This window comes from Corvus cornix, chromosome 5, assembly GCF_000738735.6.
Source record: "Corvus cornix cornix isolate S_Up_H32 chromosome 5, ASM73873v5, whole genome shotgun sequence".
NCBI classification, from domain to species: domain Eukaryota; kingdom Metazoa; phylum Chordata; class Aves; order Passeriformes; family Corvidae; genus Corvus; species Corvus cornix.
In genome coordinates, this window is record NC_046335.1 from 52,355,850 (window position 1) to 52,380,089 (window position 24,240).

Consider the following 24,240-nt stretch of genomic DNA (forward strand, 5'->3'; position numbering starts at 1 on the left):
TTTGAAACAGGTTTTTGATTTGTGATCTAGGAAAGACCAATGATTAATTCCTAATTACATTTTTATTTTCAAATTAATAGGCAGTGCCATCTGGTGTTGCGCACTTTCTCTTTGCCCCTGTTCTCCATGACTCAGTATGTTTTGCATCTGTCAAGTGCCTGATCACTCACCTGATCGCTCCATGTGATCTTGTTTGTGGAGGAACAGAGGACTGAGATTTATAGCAACACTTCAAAATATATTGGTTTTCTCACTGAGATCACAGGTCTCAATATTGCTCCTTCCCTTAGGCAGTATTTTTCAATGCTGCCTGTGCCAGCATTGCCATTGAGATGCTTCCTAGCTGGCAACACCTGGAATATTCGATGGCCAGCTGTGCAGCCCTGGGTTGCAGGTAACAGCAGTACTTGGCCCTGCCTACCTTCTCCTTACAACAGAGAGGTTTTAGATGGCTGGGTCCAGGTCTCCCTCCCCAGTCTTCCTGCCAGTCCTCTCTTAGTGCTTCATCCCTTGGTAGGAGCATCTGCTCCTTTCTTCTGGCACCAAGCTAGGACACCACTTTCCGCAGCCCCTGTGTCACCCATGGGGCTGCTGCCAGCAAGAGCACAGGGACACTGCAGCCCATTGCCCCCCAGCAGGGTCCCTGCACTCCAGCCCAGAGCCAAGCACAAGCCAAGCCAAGCACAACCAGCTGGATACCACAGCACAGGGTCTGAGCAGGCTGTGCCACCCCACAGGCAATGAAACCCCAGAGGCACCTCAAAGTGTTAGGCAGTGGTTACCTCACCTGCAGTAGCTCCACTGAAGGGAGGAGGTTGTTTCTCCTGGTCTCTGAGAAAGAGGTGAGAGGAGGTGAGCAGTAAATGAGTGCTGGCCTTGCCACTGTCTGGGGGGAGCAGGTGGAGACACAAGGGGCTGAAACAGCACTAAAAGCTCCCCACATTCTGCAGATCCCCACCTGTTTCCGGATACTGGGTGGCTTTAGGTTTAATGAGCACATAACTTTGCACCACTTCCCCTTGTGCGAGCTGAGGCGCTTTTCTGGAGAATCCAACTGCGTCTCCCTGAGGGGGCGGCCACGAGCCCCAGGCATCGATCCTGATGCACTCAAGAAGCAGAGAGAAAGTCCCTGTAGCTTCCCCCCCAGCTAGTTCTCCTGCTGCCGTGGCTTCCTGTTATTCCTAAACTCCCGATATTTTTAGGTTGTCGACTCTCTTCACACCCACTTTGGGAGCAATGAAATCTCATCCTGGGGAAGTGGTGGCAGCACCACTCTAGTAACAAAATCATTAAATCAATTGCCTTTGCAGCAAAGCCATCTCTGTTGAAATGTCACTGATACCTGCAGTGTCATCTCCAGAGCCTGCAGCCCTTCATCAGCCGTGCGGTTGTTAACAGAGGAGGAGGAGGAGGAGGAGACAAATTGGGTTACTGCCTGCAGTGCAGAGCCCATGGAAAAGAGGAATCTCATCTTAGGAAAAGGAGCAGACTTGTAGTTGATGGAAACCTGATACTTCACCTCCACCTATTAAGCAGCAGGTGATAAAGCAATACAGACCTCAACTGATGTTTGTCCCATAAAATAATCCCACCAATATACAGCCCCAAGACAAATGTTTATATAGAAATAAGTCATCAAGTTATTTGCTTCTGAGATGTAAGAATTAGATTTGTTTTCACAATATGTTGAGCATCGTTTCATCATCAGTAATAGAAAAGCCCATAAAAAAGGACCTCCCTGGAGAGCTGTTAGATAACAGATTACCCTGGAGATAACTGTGAAGAAACACCCCAGCAGGTCTCATCTAATCAGCTGCTCTGCTGGTAGAGGTGATGAAAAGATGTTGGTGGATCTCAGCAGGATCCAAAACACATGTGAATGATTGCTGTAGGGTTACTCCTGGCAATGGCTTCTGACTTTCCACTCGGATCAGCAGCAAGTGCTGCTGCAGAGTGGGCAGCCCAGAAGGAGTTAATTAGCAAATGTGGTGGAAGGTGTTGGGGTTGTGGGCAGAACCCCACTGTGCAGCCCCAGGGTGCTCCTCCTCTGCTGCTGCCTGCCCACATGCCCTCAGGTGTGTTAGTTGCAATGAAGTACAGACATGCATTGAGAGCCTGACAGCCACTCTCCACCAGATCTCCAGGTCTCTACAATTTTCAGCGAGTGTTGATGCCTTACCCACATGGGCCGTCTTAATTGCAAGAACCCAATCATCAAGATCCTGCATGTTCCACCAGCTTTTGAAGCAATGGGCTCACCAAGGTTCTGTTTCGTATCTTCTTTGTGTGCTTTGTCTCGGCTTTAGGCATGACCAAAATGACATGGTCTTGGAGGGAGCAAAGGTGTTGGAGGGAGCAAAGGGGTTTTGTCCCACCACACTCTGCTGGCCACATGAGCACGAGGGACAGTGCTTTGGCCAAGGAGCAGCTGGCTTGATTTCCCTGAGGCTTCTTGGGAAGGGGGTTGTGCTTGCCCTCACCTGTGAGATGTTTGTGTGCAGCATGACAGCATTAACCAGCTGAATAAAACATTCAACAAAACCCTCTACCACCCCAGAGGCTTCTCATAATATCCTCTCACAGCTGTCTCTTTATCTCGAGTCCTCCTTATCTCAGATGGCTGCAGGCATTGCCCTCTTCTCTGCCCCAGCCACCTGACAAGAAGCAGCAGGTCCCTCGGTTACAAGGCCTTCCTGCAAACTCACGTCAGGGAGAGGTTGCCAAAGGAGCACAGGCACACACCAGGGCTGGAGAGGAGAAGGAGCAAGCACCCAGGGCTTGCTGAGCTGCTCTGCAGCACTCAGCTGCTGTACCATCTACCCCTGTGACCATGCAAGTGCTTGATGCAGAGATCTGGTATTACTTCCCATATTCTATAATCCCTCTGCACTGAGGTGAACGCCTGTCTGCTATAGCAGCTGTCCTGTCCTATAGAGATCCTGTTCACAGAAGCCAGCTCTGAAGGGCCACTAGCTCCAGGGCTAGCCCTACTCTGTGCAGAAGGGATGGAATTTTGCCCACTGATTTTCCATTTGCGTGTGCTGGGACTCTGCTCTCTAGCATCAGGAACAGTCTGAGTAAATCTAGAAACCTGTAGCAGCTCCAGGAAGCACGAGACATTGTTTTTGCCTGCACATTGATCCTTTTTTTTTTTTTTTCCCACTTCATTGCTGGAGCCTGGTTTCTTTCCATGCTCATAGAAAGTGCCAGCCCAGTGTTGAGGAGAGACAGTTTTAGTGGGCTTAGAGCATTGCTGCTCTACCAAAGGCTGTTGCTGTGGGATGTGGAGTGCGTGAAAGGATAACTTCTCATCAGTAAGACAGAGCTAGACTACTGCTGCAGCAGCCTAAAGCCCATCCAGGCAGAGACAGGAAGTCCCTAAATCCACATTCAAAGCTTTGGGGAAGACCCAGATCTCTGTGGTCACATGCCTCGCCTCTCTTGTGTCCTGGCCACTTTCTTTTCCCAGCTTTCCAGAGTTTCCAAAGGACTTTCATATCCACCTGCGCTGGCATTGTCCCAGCGAGCTCACCAAACACAGCATAAACACCAAAACAGCTTTCCAAAGTGTAAACCTGGAAACAGCAGGATCTCATACCTCCCTCGGGAGGGAGACACGTGGTGACAGAAGGCTGGGATTTCAAGTGCTCACCTTTACCCCAAGTGCTGTGTACCATTTAGCCTGCCCTGGTTAATTCATCTCCACTGCCACTCTCCCTCAGTTCAATGGCAATTCTCAACAGCATTTCCAAAAGCACTGTAGAGCCCCATCAGACTAAAGAGTGAAACAAACTCCTTTTCTTAACAGAGATGTGCACTGAAAACAAAAAAAAAACCCAGCATATCCAGCATGCAAGCAAATAAACAGCAATAACAGTGTAACTTTATTTGGATTTAATTTGACATTTAGCACAGTAATATGCACAGAAAGAAAAAAGTACCAAAGTACCAAACTCATAGCATATAAAATAATCAAATATATTTCATATTTAGTGAAATATTTCTACAACACATCAGTGGGACTACCGTGGGCAGCCCAACCTTGTAAATGTATATATATATGTATTTATATTTATAGCTGTTATAAAATATTGTATGTAGAGAAAGCACTGAAACTTATCACCAAAATAGAAAATAGCTCAAAATACAGATAGGTCAGGTTTGCTGGATATACCCAATACTGAAAAGAGGTTCAAACCCACTGCAGGAGATAAAGCTCCAGCTGAGATTCCCTGGCAGGCACGGGATGGTGGGAGTGGGCACACGCTGGATCAGCTGGCAGGAGCCTGGCTGCCGATGGCCATGAGGTGACAAAACTTTTTGATTCCCACCCAGAACCATCAAGAAGCTTCCAAAGTGGGAATGCTGTCGGTGCTTGTGGCTGATGCCAGGGCCAAAGTGCTTTTGCTAAGCCAGAGCTACCAGAGCAGCTCCTGCTCCTGCAGCACAAATAGATCCCTTAAGGATCCAGCTGCAGCAGGACTGGCCGTCAGAGGATGCACAACATCACAAGGATATTATTCTGAATTTTAAAAATGCCTCTTCAGCAGATGACAGTGATTAATTCCTGTAAGGTTTTGGAAACATAAAGAGCTGCATTTGTGCAAGGCCAGGCTCCCCCAGGCAATAACGTATGGCATGGGCTAAGCAGCAACCCTGCTGCTCCAGGACAGTGACACCAAATGAAATGCTTGTCCTGGCAAAAACTCCCACCTCCCCTGAGGGTAATCAGGGGTTGTACTTAAAAACCCAGGCAATTTGCAGACAGATATAAAAAATATGGCATTTCTGGCAGCAGCACTGAAGTGCAGCTGGAGTCAATAACCTGCACCAGCCATGGCCTGGGTGCTGCAGGGGCTTCAGGCTGGGTGCTGGCTGGGCAGGGATAGACACAGGTCCTGGTGGCAGGGGGAACCAAGGGCACTGCATCTGCTGCTTCCAGACAACACACTTTTGTGCTTGTTTTTTGCTTTTTGGCCCGGTGTAATGATTTAGTTACTTGATGACCCCCACAGGAAGGCAGCCAAGACTTGCCCAGAGGATCCCTCCTCAGAGGGTTTTGAGCCCCAGCGCTGGTGCCAACCCCACACCAGGAGATCACCCTGGTAGCCCTCCCAAGCCCTGTTCCTATGCTTCTGCCACACCACTGCAGAGAAGCCTATAACCCATTAATAATTCTGCAACTACTCTTTCTCATCAAGCCAGCAGTTGCATCCCTAATTACATGGCAACAATACTATGCTAACAGGATGAGCTATAATTCCTAGGTAGTATTAACATTGTTATTTTACTCCGAGTAACTTCCTGGTAGTGGCCATTTGAATGTGGCAATATTGATTAAGAGAATATAAATGCTTAGCTCCTGGAAAAATCATTAATAAAAGTCTCATTCTGATAGCCTCTAATCACAGCTAAGTACAATTACTCATATGAGGCCACTATAAAAAGTATTTTTCTCATCAGAAGGAATTAATAAGGTTTTCCCAACTGTTTGTAATAAAGAGTACACTATATAGAAAAGTCCAGAAAATAAGCACACGTTTGTTTCTCAAAATCCATAGATAAACATGACAATATCTCTAAATTACTGGCTACAAACAGGATTTCATTTAGCTCTACTCAAGCTGTAGCCTAGTATAAATGTTTTCAAAGCAGAGCGTTGCTGTTTCATCTGGAACAGCTGCACAGGATTTCTTTGATATCAAGCTCTTGTGTAGGGATGGTGTTTCAATTTCTCTTTATGCCTCCAAACTGCTGAAACTGGAAGGAAAAGACATTTAGTAAAACAGGCGTTTTTCACAGGGGAAAAAAAAAAAAAAAAAAAAAGCAGCACAATTTGACTTTGAAAGCAGTACTAAGAAATAATTTATCACTGCAGTGGCGACAGAACCACGCTGCGTCTCTCGCATCTCTGTTTCAAAGGAGACAGGGAAACCAGCCTGTGGTCTGGCATGGCTCGGCGTGGCTCCCCCACAGTGCTGTGCCCGGCACTCCCCGGGCTCACACGCTGCACCAGGGCCATCGGCTGTCCCGGACACACGGCAGGTGGGCGAGCTGGACACAGAGCAGGCACACCTGCGCTCTCACCCTGAGTGCCCACACTAGCCCCCACATCCCTCCTGCGCTCTCCAATGCCCATCGATACAACCGGCTGAGGGAGCTGTGCTCCTTCCCCCACCCCACTCGAGCTCGGCAGTGCCCAGCACAGAGGGTTGAGCTGCACGGGGCTGCAGGACATCCCAAATCCCTGTGGCTGGTCGCGACAGGCAGCTAAAGAAGATGCTGACCTACATCATCCATCAGACGCTCTTTCTTAAGCAGTGAGCAAACGCTTTTTAGGTTGCTCATCGCTGAGCAACCACAAGCACTGCCTGCGATGGCACAGAAGTGCAGACCTCCCCCTGTCAGGCGCTCGGTGCCTGCCGGTTTCATGAGTCAGAGGCAGGAATCGGTGATACATCTCTTCTTCACAGCACTCAGCAAGAAAGAGCCCCGTGCAGTGCCTGGGAGGAGGAGGTTTGCCCTGCCTGCAGCCTGCTCGCCCGCAGAGCCAGCCACACTCATTTAGGAGGTGCAGCACATCTTTATCTTTCTTTAGGGAGATAAGGCTGGAAAAATCTGGGACACCAGGAAGAGCTGGAAGGAGGGCTGCTGGGGTAATGCAGGGAGAAGTGGCAACACCGTTATCTCCAGACAGGATCTCTCTCTCAAACATTCATGTGGGTTTGTCAGCCTTGCTTCATAAATATTTTCCAGACAAAGGTTTGTTTGTGAACACTGTCAAAGCAGGGCTCAAGGAGTCTTCTTAGTGACCTCCAAAAAGTACATTTCCTAAGGCATTCCCCTGTGAGTGTCTTTTCAGACACCCGCTTTGATGTACAATATTTACTAGAAAAAAAACAGTAAAAGCTGACAAGGGCTGCTGAAAAAGCTCTGTTTCAAAATTTTATGAGCTGATGAAAACGACTTCTGCCGGGGTCATTGACCTCTCACTCGCCTCCAGCAAAGGGTCTGGCAGCTCCTGTCTGGCCCTGCCAGGGGGCCCTGCCACCAGGCTGAGGGATAGACATGCAGCTCACCTCCCCAGACTACTTACTGCTCTCCTGCCTCAGCACTGTCAATGCCCACAAACGGGATTTCTTCCCTGTCCATCTGCCCCAGAACAAGGTGGTGCTTCTCCATGTTTATGACACACTGTAGAGAATAAATGCCTCTAGGTGAGAGGGAAAACTGCAATTCAGAGTGGTCCCAGCGCCCCCACCAGCACAGGTAAGCATCCTGCTGGAAAACCCCTACCTTCAGAGACTTCAGTGTCTGCAGCCCAAGGGAGAAGGGTTGCTCGTTGTCTTCTGAAAAAAACAGGACAGTTCAGATTTATACATTCAAAATGCCCTCCTGTGCTTTTTGTCAGTGACTCCATCCTTCCTTCCTTCGTGGTTGTTCTACTAAACAAAACCCTGTTTATAAAGGGACTGACTCCAGAGGAGAACAGGAGGGTACAGGATGGCAGGAGGGCAGGCGGGTGTGCCTGCAGGGACATGCAGGAGTTGCTCCATCAGCATGACAAAGCTAAGCCTGCTGAACACCTCCTCTCCCCTTCCTCTGAGGGGCCAAACAAGAACTTATTATATTTTAATTTTAACATCTTCCTAAAGCTTCTTTTTGTCCTTCTGGGGTGAGAGGAATTAGACCCCAGCCCGTAGTGGAGGAGCAGAGGGTTATACACTCACCCACGACGAGGGCAGCGCACTCCACGGGGACCGCTCCCACTGTGAGGGACAGACACTCTATCTGGCCTATGGCTCTGACCTTGTTCGGCAACGAAACCGTCTCGTCTTCGACAGGGAGTGCTTTGAGATGCTCCTTTAACCTGTGCATTGAAAACACCCCTAACATCAGATGGCCATGGCTTGGCTGTTCCAGCAAGGAGCAAACGGTGTTTGGAGGGTGCTTACGCCTGAAGTGCTCTTAGCCTTGCTCATTTACCACGCTGTTATTGGAAAGCTGCTTCCCTGGCAGGTTCTCTGTGGATGCTCTGCAGGCAGCCAGCAGCCCACACCCACATCAGACCACAGCAGGACCCACAGTGCAGCCCTGGGGCTGCCCCAAGCACAGCTCTGTACTGGATTTTGGCTTTACCTGAGGAATCTTTTTCCCACATTTCCTCGAGGCTTGGGGAATACAAAATTGCTTCTAAAGCAGTGTGGGTGTAAGGAAGGGGTAGTTCACTCCAGCTTCCACGAGTGGCGCTGACACTGTGTCCCCATGGAATCACAGAGATGTTGAGGTTGGAACAGACCTCTAAGACCATTGAGTCCAACTGTTAACCCAGCACTGCCAAGGTCACCACTAAACTCTGTCCCCAAATGCCACACCCACACATATTTTGAACCCTCCTAGGCATGGTGATGCCAACCACTTCGCTAAGCAGCTTGTTCCAAGGCCTGACCATCCTTTCAGTGAAGAAATTTTTCCTGATATCCAAACTAAAGCCCACATGGCACAACCTGAGACCACTTCCTCTGGTCCTGTCACTCATTACATCACTCGAGCCTCCTTTCAGGTAGTTGTAGAGAGTAATAAGGTACCCCCTGAGTCCCCTTTTGTCCATGCTGAACATGGCTCACACCCAGGGCAGCCCAATCAGGTTGTTAGTTTGTTAGGCACTGCTGCTGGATTTGTTCAGAGGAAATGGGGACAGATCAATCACATCAGCCCAAAGAAAAGAAAACAAGGATGTCAGAGATACTTCTGTCAGAGGTACAGCTTCTAACTACACCAGTCTGACAATACTAATTAATTATTTAGCTTCAGTTTCTCTTTTAAAGTGAACAAGAATCTAATGGAAAGGCCATTTGAGGTGCTGATCTCTCCCTTGGACAAAAGCTGTATCAATTTTCAGCTATTTGAGGTACCTTTCTGCTGAGCCGCATTGCAGCAGTGCGTGTGTGTGTGTCTGTCTGTCCATCTGTCCTGGGGGGACCAGCCCCCTCAGAGGCCCCGGGACTGAGGTGGGCATTGCCCACACCATTTAACACAGGTACAAGGACCAGGAGGGTAGCAGAGAGAAGGAGCTGGATCCCCTCTGCTGCTTTCTTGGAGTGTGGCCCTAAAAACCAGTGGGAACATATCACTGAGAAGTTTAGGAGTTCCTTGGCCACCTCCTGCACCTCCTACAGCTCCACAGGGGATTTCTCATGCTGGCAACCTGTGAGCCTACTCTGCTGCTTCCCTCAGAGCGAGGGGGAGAGAGTGACTGGCATCCTGACAAGACACAAAAAGATTTTTGAAAAAGAAGGGAGGAATTGAGCCTGAGCATCAGCCACATATGCGCTGTTTTGAGTCCCCTGAGACCTGGGCACCAGAAACAGGCTCTAACCTCTTTCTTCAGTGTTCTTTGAAGGACAGGGCTGCTGCAGCAGAGCAGTGCTGTGAGAACTGCACTGGACACATGTAAGTAACACAGGGAGCAGAGGAACTGTCCCAGGCCATGATATCCCTCCAAATGCCATCCTGTGGCCATCCTAAGCTTGGCTGAGCTGCTCCACAGACTGGAACAAGGATGTAGTAAGCCCAGCCACCTTCCAGTCACTAAACACTGTTCAGCAAATAAGTAATTAATATTAGGACAGGAACAGGCACCATTCATTCAGGGCCATGCAGTAGTGCTCAAGGAAAAGGTGTAATTTTTTTTTTTCATAATTACTGCAAAAAAAAGCAGTGACTCCATGGGAATAAAGTGCCAAAACCTCCTTGATATCCTGTGAGCTGATGCCTGGTCCTGTTTCTCAGAGACGAGTGAGTTTTGCTGCAAATGGCTGTCAGTCACCTCTCCAACAATCTGTAAATACATTTCCTTTTCCTTTAACCAGGAGAAATTTGTAATTGGGAGCAGCATCGGAGACCCAGTTCTGAGAACATGCATGCACACAGCTCCTTTACACTCGGTGCTGGGCCAGCAGTGCTGCAGCCTCTGGTGGGGGCATGTCCAGCAGCCTGGTCCCTGCCCTGCCACAGGAGCCTGCAGAGCTGGGCTGGGCTGCAGCCCCACGCCTGCCCTGGGGACACAGAAGGCTGGGAAAGGTTCAGCTGTTTCGTGAGGCACTGAGTGACAAGCAGGCAGTGAACAAATACAAATGCATCCAACCGTCTGAAGAGGTTCCCTCAGAGGTGAATAGGGTGGTACCAGTGGTTTCCTATTCCATCTCTCTGCCATTTAAGATTGGGATGGGATTTGGTTGTACCAGGAGGCTCAGGGGCTTACCCAGTCACAGCCCAAAGCACTCCCTTCTAGAATGACCATCACTGACATGAGCAAAGCCCCAGCCCCAGGACAGTGCCTGTGCTTCCAGGTGCCATGCTCCTACAAAACAGAAATCAGCTGGATATTTACCCCAGCCTGTCCAGGCAGGCAGATGACATGAGGTTGTGCTGTGAGCCGGTGTCCACCACAGCCTTCAGCTCCTTCCCCGCACACTGCAAGAGCAAGAAGAGATGGGAAATGATGTGTGGGGCGCAGGATGAGCACAGAGTGTCCAGGATCTCTGGTCCCCTTGAACTCTCCTAATGCCAGTTCATCCCTGCTCCCCTGCATGCTCAGATGCATGTAGGGTCCTGAGCCCTTCCTGGCTCATTTGCCACCGCAGAGAGCAGATGGGGCAGCCCCAGGCAGGGGAGAATATTGTGGAGAGTGGGAAATACAAAAGAGCATGGGGCTAAGGAAGAGAAATGTGAAATAACCCTTGGGCAAAGAAAATAGGGATGGCACTTGAGGAAAACAAGCAGGCTGTGAGCACAAGGATTTGCCATGGATAATTACACCTCAGCATTTCAGCAGGCTGCCCCAGCCTAGCTACCCCCTCTGCCCTGATGTGTGGGGGAAGACATCCATAAGACCAGTTTTCACTATGGTTCCCAGGTGGGCATCTCTGCCACGGCAGCCTGGAGCTGCAGAGGGAGTGCATCCACACAGCCATGACAACCCTGCGGGAGCACAACCCTAACTGGGAAACATGGAGAATGAGAGCACAGCCTGAGACTGTTAGAAATAAAATCTGCAGGGGAAAAAACATCACAAAAGGCTGTGGAGGGACTATTACCTGGCAGCTCACCGCTATGAGCTCTTCATCCTCCATTTTCCCTGAGCTGCCCAGTTTGGTTTGGTTCAGCTTGTTGATCTGTGATGAGAGATCGCCCTTTGGAGACCAGCTGCCTCGGCTGCCTCGTAACTTGGATAAGTTTGTCTCCATCAGGCGCTTTTGCAGGATGTTATGCGGTTGCTTTGAGAAAGAACACACATAGAAGAGCAGGGTGAAGCCAGAGGAAAGCCACACAGGGGCCTGTGTCACCAGACTGCCTGTGGTGCCCATGGGCCAGTGCTGCTCTCATGGGAGGAGTGCCCTAAACTCACTCTCCCTGATTCCCAGACTACAAGTACTCTTCCTAGCTAGCTCTGGCTTACCTGGCTTTCACTAGAGAGCTACTTGATATTGCAAAGGGAATAATACTTTCAATATATTAACCAGACTTTGGAGGGATGCTTTTCTTTTACCAAACTCAAGATTTGATTGCCTATAGGAATCCAAACAAGTCCGGCCTTTTCAAGCTGCTGTTTCATCCATAACTGCCTTCATCTCTTGATATTGGGAATTCTGTAGTGATGTGAAAAATTCAGATGTAACAAATTGCCTTTCCAATGACATTCACCACCTAAGTATGAAGAAGGTCTAAAATTGCCCTGTGTGTCTCTTCCCCCATATTTTTATTTAGTTGCTAAGGGTGGGTAAATGGGACCAATCCTGAGTGCCATACCACATGAGGAACAGGAGAGGAGGGGAAGAGGTAAGTTGGTCTGAGGTAGGCAGGTATTCTCCCAGGAATTCCCAACACTTCTCTCTTTCTCTGTCATTTCCTTCTGTTCTGGGAGAAGCATGTTGCCTCTCAAGATCTCCCCCAACCTCTTTCCCAAACGCCTTTTTACATTTAATGTTCATCACAGATGGATGCACATACTCTGCTGGAGGTGAAATGACTCTGCCTGATTATTTGCTCATTTCTCTGCCTGGCTAATCTGCCTCTCCTTCTGATTTTAATTTGTCCATGGTGAGACATTCTTACTGGCTTATTCCTGAATTTTTGCATTCACATTAAATAAGCCGGTGTGTCTGCAGAGACATCTGAACCAGCAAACTTCCTCATCCCAAGGGAATATCAGAGTCAGGATAACGTTGAAAACCTTGGGCCATGGCTTCCCGAGCTGGCCAGTGCCCACCCTTGTGCACAGCATGTTAAGTAACACCACTTACACAAGGCTAATGCAACCTGGCATCATCTTAAAATAACTGCAGCCACGTTGGCACTTAAGATCCTGCTGTGGGCACAACGTGGCCAGTGGAGCTGGACCTGACTGATGGGATGGGGCAGCTGCAGCCAGCACCGGTGGTCACTGGGACGTGTCAGCTCCTTGCGTCCCCACTTTCCACTGTTCTTATTTCTGCTACTTGAAAGAAAATCCCATGGCCATTTTGGGTTGCAGGTGCTGTGTCTGACCAGCACACTACAGAGCATGTCCTGTGTACAGGCAGTGACACAGCCACACTTCTGATGGAGAGGAATCAGATCTGACATTATGCTGCCCTCCCAGTGAGGCCAAACAGCTGAAACCAGCACTATTTAACTGGGTTAAAGGCAGGCAGACTGGCTGCACTGGTACTGGACCCTGTGTGGAGGGACAAGCAGATCAGTTTGGAAGGGAGGACTCCCTTGTATGAGGCATAAGGTGTAGGTGCACAGTCAGCACAGTGATCACCTCCAGCATTCCTCACCAGAGCAAAAATGCAAGCCAGGGTTTTCTGACAGTGGATGGGACGTCCTTTTTACCCTTTATGTTTGACTGCAGCTCAGGAACACAGCTGGAATTCTTCACATCTTTTAAAAACAACCAGAGAGAGGATAGGGGAGTGTAGAAGTAGATGGATGAAGTTCACCCAGCTGGCCAGAAGACAGCCCATCACGCAGTGGTCACCTCCTTGTGTCCAATCCCACTCAGGCAGGACCAACAGAAATTTCTGAGTGGCATCATCCAGGACAGTCTGGGTGCTCTTCTGATCTGCCTGGTCTCAATCTGCAACTCACTCCTCATGGCTATTTTAACTGTCATCTACCCTTGAATTCAACCTAAATTGCTTTAACTACACGTTCTCCCATGGATAGTTAATCAGTAACATACTTGGGGTTTCTCAGACCCTGGTTTTATGAATCCTATGCAGGATGCATCACCAAAAGGAAAAAAATCCACCACTCAGTGAATACAAGTTACCAGCACAAATGGGATTGTCTTTTGTTGACACTTGCCCTTCTGAAAACCACAGCAAATCCTGCCTCTGAGGGGACGAATATTCCTTGTGGTGTGCTCCAATACAGCAACAATCTGTCAGGAGGGGGCTGGAAAGGTTCCCTGCAGCACCATCCTGTCTCAGGCTATTAATTAGTTTGCTTTGACTTGGATTTCCCTTGACTCTTGTGTGCAACAGAGTGAGAGATGTTAGTCATGGAGATGACTCAAGTGATGGATACATACTTGGTAAAGGGATAATGTGCCTGGGGACATTTGCAAATACACATTTTGCAGGCAAACTGCAAGCAGACCATGTCTGGGAGGGAGGGAGAGGGGGAACACCTCCTCCTGACAGCAGTGGGGAAGGCAGCTGTGTTCTCCCTCCAGTGTGGGCCTGGCAGTGTTTGAAGGAATCCAGATTACTTGGTACAATATTCCTTTGCATTGCACAAAACTGTTGAAAGTTTAATAAAAACATAAAATGTTACATTTCATTGTGTCATTGAAAAAATAATTTTCCTGGTATCATTCACACTATATAAATACAAATCAGGATTTCCAAGCCTGAGACCTTGCAAAAACCCATGATGCCCTAAAAATGTCACAGTAGAAACCTAAAGAAGTGAGCAGAGACACCCTCTGTTGCTGAAGTTATTTGCCACTCACTGTCAAAAGCACAAATAATTCTGCCCAGCTTTGTTCCTCTCTGATTTATAAGCAAGTGCATTGCTGCAGCTCGTAGTATTCATTTCTCTGGGGGGTTTCCCTCTATTTTGGCTTCTACATCTGGGGATAGATAACCAGACCCATCAACAATTTCACTCAGGTGGAGGTGAAAGTCAGGGAAGACACCAGCTCCCCTCCTCCATAAACCCATCTCAGGTTTGCCCTCTCTTCTGTGCCTAGAGAGTAGAGAAAAAAAAAAAAAAGTTTTAATGCATCAACAGCTCTCATCCCAAGAAATAATCAATTTCTCTGTCTTCTTACCATCCTTCATCCGAATTCACATCTTCTACCAGCATCCTGTGCTGTCAGCCCCTCTATTAGGGTGAAGAGGTGGGACAAGAGTCCTCCCTGCACCCCTGCATGCCCAGGCAGCAGCCAGGTCTCTGGGCAAGGCAGTGCATGCAACATTAGAGCTTTTTGCATTGCAGGCAGGACACCCCAAACTCTGGGGTGGGCACAGCAGGAGAGTGGGGACACCCAAATGCAGCCCCAGCTTCCCATAGCCGGGGCAATTTATGGAGTGGCACAGGGCACCCAGGGCTTCTCTGAGGGTGCCCAGGGGAGGTCTGAGGGCATGATGGAAAGGGGAAACGCTTTTGTTGCTGTTGCTGGTGTTTGTTACTATTTATAACTCTGTTTCCCAGCTTGTAAAGCGATGAGGGACTGTATCAGGCAAAGCTGCTCCAAACTGGACTGGGGGCTCTCGGGGCAAGGGAGAAGTGTCAGAGCACCAGGAGGGGCTGCAAGAGCCAGCACACCCTGTTCAGGCTGGGAAAGGGGTCATGGTTACCCTGTCAGGGAGCCCACATCCCAGCTAAAGACCATCTTGTGCCAATTTTCTGGGCTTCAGGAAAGAGGCTATTAGAGGGCAGAGTCATCAAAACAAAGCCATTTCTGTTCTCTACATCCAGCCCTACATTTGCCAAACTCAGTGTATGCTTTTCTATAGCTTGGTCTCATAATGGACAGAGTACATAAAGGGAGTGAGGAGCTGGAGTTCGGTCTGGGCCAGAGTAATTCACTGGAAATGATGAGAGCTTTGAAATGGATGATTACAACAAGTATTTATCAGTTCTGCCTGCGCACAGCATCACTGGCAGAGCTGCTTCAGGAGCTGAGTAATGCCACACAGACTGGGGGATGCCAGCACACCCACCCTGCTGACCTGCTGCTGCTTCGCTGCGCACAGCACCCCCTGCTCTGTGGCCAAAAGGAAGGGAATTTCTCCCCAAAACTGGAATGCTTGCTGCCAGCTGCCACAGTGACAGACAGGATCTGTTCTCACCACCTGTCGCCATCTCTGAGGAGCTGTTCCCTCCTCTCTGCTCCTGCCAAGGCTGCTGGAAAACCCCCGCGGGAAACCCTGCATTAATAACGCTGGGCACGTCAGAAGCCCCTCCGCCCACGTCACCACAGCTGCCACGCAGCTTTCACAAAAATGTGCTGCTTTGTGAGGAGGTGCACAATTATTCCCAAGGAAGCCATGCAAATACCTTGGGCCAAGATCTCTGATGCCCTGGGCCTCCTGACCATGCAGCTCAGCCCCTCTGGGCTTCTCAATTTGGGGCCACGCCAAGGCAGAGTCCCATATTTTGGAGGGTCTCCAGTCTCAGCGATGCACAATCTACTGCTCCTCCTGGGGACATCTCTTGTGACGTCCCAGCAGCCACAGCAGTTTCTCTGCAACACAACCCAGGGAGACATCTCTGAAATTCATGGAATTTCCTGTGGGACTGTGGGATGGGCCTGAGCACCTGCCAGTGCTCTCACTGTGGGGACTCCCCATACACCCCACGAGGCAGGAGGCTGTGGCCAAGGGAGCCCTGGCCACAGGTGTCCACTGCGCCATCACACCCTGCTGTGGCGTGGGGACAAGGGGGTTTTGCCACGGGGTGGCCCACACCAGCTGGGTTCTCACCCCATCCCCAGCCAGAGACCCACCCCAGCCAGGGTAGCCAGATGAGCGTCTCACCTCTGCCATATGCACCTTCTTTTTGTTCTTGGAGGGCACTGGGAGCTGTGGACCTCCCCAGGGCTTTGGCATATCCCTGGAGAGAGGTCCCCATGCAGATCCTCCTTGCAGGGGCTGTGATGCTGCAGCCACAGCACGGGAGCAGGGAGGACACCTCGAGTGACATCTCTGTGTCCAAGGTGGTGACGAGGAGCCCCATGCTCTGTCCCTGCTGCTGCTGCAAAACCTGGACCTCGCTGTGCAGGGCAAAGGGCTTCAGTGCTCAGTGCCCCTGGCTCCTGCTGCCTGTTGCTTCTTATCTGGGCAGAGCAGAACCCACATCAGGGACTCAGCCCCGCATGCTGGGGGTCACTGAACCACAAGTTGTCATTTAGACTCTGCTGACAGCAGTAATAATAACACCATCGCTCCCTGAAAGGCACTTCAGCTCCCTGCTGGAGAGCTGCAATTCAGTGGTGACTGGGAAAGCTCCTTCTGAGCCCTTCCCTGGGCAGGAGCTTCACCTCCTACAATTGCAAAACACTCGGGATATCAAAAAAAACCATCTCCATGTGCACTGCAGAGAACAGCCAACTCATTCCACTTGTCTCAGGCAGGCAGAGCCAAGCACAACCCAGGTGAGCAGGAAGGCTCTGACAGAACAAAACTATGCCACTAAAAATAAAAAGATTGACTTTGTTTTTCAACAAAACCCATTATCAAGCACTGAAAAAAAGCAGCTATTGTTTTGCAAGGTGCAAGAATTTTGCAACAGTTGGGCAAGAAAAGCTAGATGAGCTTTCCCTGGTAGGTATGTTTCCTAAATTTTACTCCTTAAGTCAGAACTTTCAATGTTACATTGAAGCATCCTTTCTCAGTAGAGAAAGCTCAAATATTTATAGAGTATTTAGAAATGCTCTCCTGCCCCCAGACATGACGACTAATAAATACCAAGTACAGGACCACATCGATCACTGTATATGTAAATATTTTAAACCTAACATTATGTCTCTTCGGTTTTAAAAAACCCCATATTTGCATAAGCCTTTATTGAAGCGTGATCTTGACAGTTTTATATTTTGAAATACCAGTAACTATACTTTACTGAATATTTATGATTATGTGTTGTGTGTATATACACATCACAGGCAAACATGGGTGTATATATGCATTGTATGAAGCCATTTTGACTTACCCTGACCCAGAGAGGAATTTTGTACTGAAAACAGTATGCCATTTTCATACAAAAGTAAAAATAAAAATTTAAAAATTTAAATTCTATTAACTGGGTGCCAGGCATGTAAAAATCACCTACTAGAAGAAAACAACTGTGGTTATAACTAATATCATATTTCTACTCCCTTCCTTTTACATACAAAAGTCCTATTTTTTACAAGTTGGTTTCCACACACAACCAACTTCTCCTAAGAGAAAAACAGCGTGAAAAAAGAAATAGACACTCCCCTACCAGCTTAAGTCTCCTTCCAGTAAACACAATAGAGCCTTACAGTATCTTTCGAAGTGCCCAGCTTCTTCAGCCCATCCAGAGGGAGGAGATCTGCGGAATCCTTGTGAATAAACTGAACCGCCTGCTTCATCCTCCTCTGCTGGCGGAGAGACGCCGCTTCCCTTATCTCCACTTCTTTCCTGCTCGGCTCTGTCAGGATCCCCGAATAAAACATCTCTCCGCCCGTGAGTGGCTCTCTCCTTGAAGATGCGCGTCTCGGGGAGCTGCGATGGGGGGATGCTCTGTCGCCTGCGCTTTATAGTCGGAGCCTGGTGACGTGAGGAGGGCGGCAGGTACCTCGGCCGGAGGGGATGGGCACCCACAGCGGCGGGGGAGCTCGGGCTGCTCCGAGGGGATAGCACATCGCTGCCTTTCCTCCCCGCTTGCTCTCCCGGCAGCACGGTTAGCCACAGGCATTCCACGGCTCTCAAAGCCCTCACGGACAGAAGAGAGCACCGGAGCAGCGGCACGGGGCTTTGAGAGCCGCACACAGCCCCGGGAGCCAGCGCTCTCCTGGCCAGCCCCGGCAGGCACAGCTGGATTGCCCCGCATGGGGAACGGAGGTGTCCCCACAGGCGACACTGCCCGGCCCCCGTGTGCTCCTGGGGGCTGCTCCCACCCGGGCCGGGGTCACGCTGTCCCACACGGACTGTGCAGCTGGCCATGGGGAGGTTTGGTGCCTTCTGCTCGAGGCAGGTTCAGGATGCCCCTGGTCTCACCAGAACATTGCCAGCACCGATCTGGATCATCAGTGTCCACTCAAGTGCCCAGGAAAACTGCCACAAAAGTTGTCCCAGCCAAACTGGGGCACCTTAAATGCGGTTTTACACAGGGTTTCTGTACCCATCAAATGTCCAAGTACAGCACAATTTGACTAATCACTAACACCAACACAACTGATTGTTAATCAGAGCAAAACTTGGCAAACCAGATATAGGTTTGCAGCTTTCTTGCTGCTTGTCTAATGATCCAGATGTTGCTGGATCTAGTTACCTACCTCTGATCCCAGACAATGCTAGGAGACGTGTTAGAGGATGAGGATGCTGGCAATACCTTGGCTGTCCAGAGACATCCTTTGTTCTTCACAGGCTGCCCTAAGCTTCCAAGAAGCAAAATCCTTTTTCCTGGGGCTGGGCTGTCCTTTAACTTGTTTTACTTAAGCATGAACAAAGTCTCCAGTAAAATTCCTCTACCTCTTTCCATTAAAGTGTACAACATGAACTAACACACATGAACAAACTTAATAGACTTCCATGCTATAAAGACTGATTAATGTAATAGTTAGAGAAGGGAATTTTCTTAGCAGGACTCACAGCACACTTGGGTTTATTTCGCTGCAACAGCAAGTGAGAGCAGCAGGTGCTTCCCTGAGCTTTCTGCTTTCCAAGTAGCTTATTGCATAGAACAGGTGCAGAAAAAATGCAGCTCTGCCTCAGAGAGACAGTACAGATCCACATGGGTTTGGCTCTTGTTAAACTCAGAGAGACCTTTGATGTGCTAGGCAAACCACAAGAAAAGCAGAGCTTAGCCCAGGATTTATTCCAAGACAGACTTCCAGGACACTTTTACCTTCATGAGGAGCTGGGACTCTGATTCTGCTTTGCTGTCACCCACCAACAGAGCTTGGACTCCCACTTTCTGCTCACCAAGACACAACTGGCACCCTGCAGCCCCTGCTCCTGGCCTGGGGAGTATGGCTGGTACAGGGCAGGGCTGATACCAGAACTTACATATCTGAGCTCTGCAGCCAAGGACAGACCATGTATGTTCAGCCCCTCCTCATGTGACCTGGGAGAGAGGAGGGAAAAAAATCAGATGCTGAGGCAGAATGCCATAAAACCTAAGCCTGTTATTTCACAGCCTCACATGAGCCAGCCCAGCTCAGTCAATGTGTCAGCCCACAGAAGGATAACAGGGCTGACAGTCTAAAGGGAGATATAATTTTTATTCCCTGTGCTGACTCAGCTCATTACATGACAGGACTATTGTTCCACTCTGGGCACACATGGCCGGGAGGATAAAAGCACCTTATTTTTCTCCTTGGGAGCTATTTGGCACTTTTCCAGCTGATTAAAAAAAGATACATGACTGCATCGATGCTCTCCCAAAGGCAAGGAGGAAGCAAAAGGGCTGCCACTGAAACCAGGAGGCAATTTTTAGTATAAAAACTCCCCAGAGTAGCAGCACTCTGCCCAGTGTATTAACAAATGTCCAGTCAGCTCTGGCTTATTTCAAGAGTAAAGCTGCAAGCACAGGTGAAGCATGGAAAGCCCTCTCACACTGCAGCTCCAAGGCTGCAGCCTGTGTTTCCATTCAGCACACAAGCATTTTGTCTGAGCCCTGCAATTTCACTTCTGCTATATGTTACAAATGCACTTTGTGCCAACAGCTCCCAAGAAAATCTGCTCAATGCTCAAGAGTAACACATGAGACAAAGGCCTAACTCCTCTCTTGATTTTTAATCCTGAGAAAGAGGAAAGGGGAAGAAGCAGTAAGTCATCTGCTCAAACTACGCAGGACCCACACTGAGAGAGAGGCTCAGTTCGGACAGCTCAGACCCAGGGGTTAAGTTGGTTACCTGGTTAAATCACTTGTTTGCAACAGATTAGCCAGTGGTATTTCACCCCCTCCCCATACAATGTACCTAAATAGGGGAACGTTTCCGAAAAATCCCCATCCTCTCACCAGAGACAGGCCTGTGCATGACCACTGTCCCTCACTCAGGAAAAGCTCCGAGGGACAAAATCGCTTTTCCTGCTCTTTCCCGCTTCCAGAGCAGCACAGAATGTTCCTCTGCACCTCTGTGTAACATCAAGTCCGACGTCCAAGAGAGGCTTCACGGGGCTGTGATGGAGAAAACCCCTGCAGCCAGGGTCTGGTCCTGCCCTCCAGGACAGGCTGGCTCTGCCAGGAAGCCGAGGTGGCACCGTGGCAGGCGCGGCTGCAGGACCCCGGAGGCTGGCGGCTCCACCAGGTACCAGCAGAGCTGCCGCAGGTTTGGAACGGGCTCTGTCCCGTGCCCGCGGCAGCTTCCCCAGAGATTTTCTGCTGGCCCAGCGAAGTCCTCGGTGTCCAAACCCACTGCAAAGAGCGAACAGAGGGAAAGGGTGCTTTCCCTGGCCTTTCCAAAGTGCCCTTTGGCATCACAGCTGGGGACAGGGAAGGCAGCACCACAGGGCAGCATGAGTGCCCTAGGAGGGAGGGGAGAGGACGCGCAGCTTTGATAATCTTATCAGCCACCCTACAGGGCAGACAAAGCGACACCGGCATAGCCTTCCAAATGCAATTTGCTTCACCTGTGGTGGTTATACCCCTATTTACAGCCGGTTTGTACTGCTCAGTCTCCAGTCACGCCTGCAGCTTAATCAGCGTTAGAGAAGAGGAGCTGCGGACTTTCGTTCACACCCCCATTCCATCTCCTCTCCCGGTGAGGAGGAAAGCAGCAGCAGGCAACCCAGGAAGTGGGTCGGTCCTTTTTTTTTTTTTTTTTTTTATCTCCTTTTCTTTGATTTCTCATCTTTCCCTAAAAAGAAGTGATTTGTTAGTGGCTGCCATATCCTGAAGAAATGCAGAGATGCCCCAGAAAACTCTGAAGAAAGCACAGAGTGGTATAATTTAACAGAAAGAGAAGCAGGCAGTAGGTGCAAAAGGAATAATTTGCTCAGCACAAGGAGAAAATTTTAGAGAATCCATTTCCACAGAAAAGACTATGAAGATCTTAAAAAAACAAAATCACAATAATTGATGTATTAAAATAAGCTTTCTGTCCATCCGTGCATTAGTAAGGGTCAGTTCTAGTGTAATCAGGAAAAAACCTGGAAAAATAGGGAGACGACAAACCAGTCATTTTCTAAAAACGTTGGATACAAAAATCCAGAAGGATTTACTGAGCTACCTAATTATCATTTGTGGCAAGACAAACCCTATGGATAGAGCTGGAGAAATCCTCTAACAAACAAAAATAGAGCCAGGTTGAGATTCCTGAGAAATGTGGCCCAGTCTGTCCAGTAACCCCACACTCACCTCCTTTGTTTCCAGTGCTGACCAAGGGAAAGGATCTCCTGGGCTGGGATATGGGCCCCATCACAGGCACAGACAACTGTTCCCAGGGCATCTCTCTGTGTTTATCCTGGGTGCAGCTCCAACCTCCTTCCCCTGTGTGTGTTCTGTGCAGTGCCTGGGCTGGTGGCATCAAGCACGAAGCAGAGGCACGAATGACACTGGGAGAGGAATCAGACATTGCACAGCTCCTCCCAGGAGACTGAACTGAATTTATCTGTCTGGTTCTCTTCATACACAGAGGCAACAGGTGGATGAGAGTTTCAGGAACACAAAAGCCGCACATAGCAAAACAAGAGATTAAAATGACAAGTCTTGCAAGAGCTCCCTTACCTTTATTTCCCCTTTTTAAAAGAGGCTGAAACATGAGGAGAGCTGTTTTTCTTCAAAACAGGAGGAAATGGTGTATGTAGAGGGCAGGTGATGTTTCTCCCCAGCATGTACCCACACCAGCCTCTGTTTATTATGTGCAACAGCAAAATTATTTCAGTGTAAAATTTTCAAAATTATTAATTTGAAGAAATATTAATACATGCTAGTTCTCACCTTCCCGTATGTATGTTAGAGCTGAACTGCAAATATTTATTTTGAAGTAATCTACATGTATATTCGAAGTGCCAACCATAACTACATCACTCAGACTTCTCAAACCTCTGGGGATTTTACTTCTCCTGTCCTGCAAAAGGCAGCTTGTGTGCTGAAGGCTTCCTCTGCTGCTGGGGCATTCCAAGCCATAAATTTTACATTCAGGTCATTAAATATATAGGAGGGATCTTGTTAAGGCTAAACCAGGGCGAGTCACTTCACACTACACAAACACAGTTTTCTCGCTCCGTTCTAACTTTCCAGATGCCTGACATCTGGAGACCAAGGAGGAGCAGGGCAGGACACGCAGGAATGCCCTGCTGCTCGGGATTCCTGAGCTCTGAAAGCCAGGAGGAAGAGGGCGCTGCTCTTCTTCCCATCAGGTTCTCTGTCAGTCCAGCAGGAACTGCTAAGGAATAACCGGGAGCCTGTTGCTCTGGAAAAGCAGGGGCTGGTGGGATGAGATGCTGGCTCTGAGCCGCACTCAGGAGACACAGGCTCCACCCTGGGTTCTGCAAAGAACAAGATCACAGGTAGGATCAAGCAATGGGGCTGGGATCTCCTGGCTCATCCTAGAGCCAAGGATCGCTGTAGTGGAATTGCTGCACTCAGTGTCTCTCCCTAGACCCTGCTCAGAGCACCTGGACAAATCAGAGCTTGACAATGAGCTGTAAAAGCAAGGGGTGGTACATAACCATCTGAACAGCAACCACTCCACAGGTAGAATTTTGCTAGGCTTGCTCCTGTTTGCTTCTTGAAATAGTTCCCATCCCAGCTATCCCTAACAAAGGGATTATGGGCTCCCCACATCAAGGGAGCTGCAGGATGCTGTCACTGTCATTAACCACTGGACCAATGCCACCTAACAAGAGACATGGAGAAACAGCCACTGCAGGAGCAGGAGCAGCACCCAGTTTTCTCCAGCTGAGACATGCCATTGTTTTCACCCATATTTTCCTTGTCCCGTTAGTAATTTTCTCTCCTTCTGCTCAAGGGACAAAGGCTGTGCACAGCACTCAGGAAAAAGCCCAGCCATGCTATCAGCCAGTGATTTCTGGGTACAAAGGAGTCCAGTCTTGGTCTAAATACTCCAATAGAACAACTCATTTCTATTCACCAACTCACTTAAGCACCTGCTTAAACGCTTTTGTGAATAGGAATTACAAAATTTGTGCTTGCGTTGTGAAAAGTCACTCCTCAGTACATAAAATATGAGTATGCACACAAAATCATGTGTGATAGGTATACATTTCCCTCGGATACTTGGGACATCTGTGTTTGCTTTTACATCTCTGAGGCTAATTAATCATAAGGCAGCTGGCGAAATTTTTCCTTGAGTCAACACCTTGATCATTAGTGGAGATACAGTGGGGATACATGGTGCCCACAATGACATCTGTGCCTAGCTGCAGTCACGGAAGTAATTCCCTAACCCAGTCCTAACTTGGCAGCAAGAAGTTTTAAATATTTATCCCCTGATTGTTGCAAACATAGAACACTGGGTTGTCATTTTCTCCCTTTTACTTTCTTCTCAAACCAAAAAATTATTCTTAGAAACAACTGGCACTACGAGCCCACAATGGACCAGGACAAGAACACATCATAATCATTTTCCACTGGCATCCTGTTAGCCAGGGTGCTTAGATCCAAGGTTTTCTTTTCCATAACCCCATGTCTTCATCAGTGTGAAATGCACACTGGTTCCAGGATAAAAGATGGAAGCTATGGACTGTGTGAGGCCACAGACTCAGTGCTCTGCCCTCTCCACACAATGACAGGACTGAATAGGTTCTGAAACCTGAGCTGGGGATGAGAGCAAACAAAGGCAGTCTAAGCAGGAGCAAGATCGGGAAAGTCTGGCAGCTTATACAGCGGAAAGAGTCATCTCCTGGGTTTGGGTAACAAGTTTAGGGCTGGCACAGGTGTCTGAGAGCTCCCTGCCACAGGGGGGAACTCTCTGTCCTGAAAGGAGTTATGCAAACTCTTTAAAAGCCCTCTGCTTTTTCTGGCTTTCTAGCCAAAGAACTTCCCTCTTGCCAAGTATAAATCTGCTGCAGAGGCATTTTTCATTCCAGA

The 24,240-nt window shown here is 49.0% G+C and overlaps 1 protein-coding gene across 1 annotated transcript; it reads right to left on the reverse strand.

Annotated features, from left to right (window-relative positions):
• Window positions 1-3,861: 3,861 nt before the first annotated feature.
• On the reverse strand, window positions 3,862-17,936 carry NRIP3 (nuclear receptor interacting protein 3). The gene is made up of 7 exons (XM_010406630.4): window positions 17,522-17,936; window positions 11,100-11,279; window positions 10,394-10,476; window positions 7,731-7,870; window positions 7,297-7,349; window positions 7,097-7,194; window positions 3,862-5,760 (listed from the first exon to the last, which is right to left on the reverse strand). The coding sequence occupies exons 1-7, from the start codon at window positions 17,693-17,695 to the stop codon at window positions 5,739-5,741; spliced, it is 750 nt and encodes a 249-aa protein (XP_010404932.1). The 5' UTR covers window positions 17,696-17,936; the 3' UTR covers window positions 3,862-5,738.
• Between the last annotated feature and the right edge of the window lie 6,304 nt (window positions 17,937-24,240).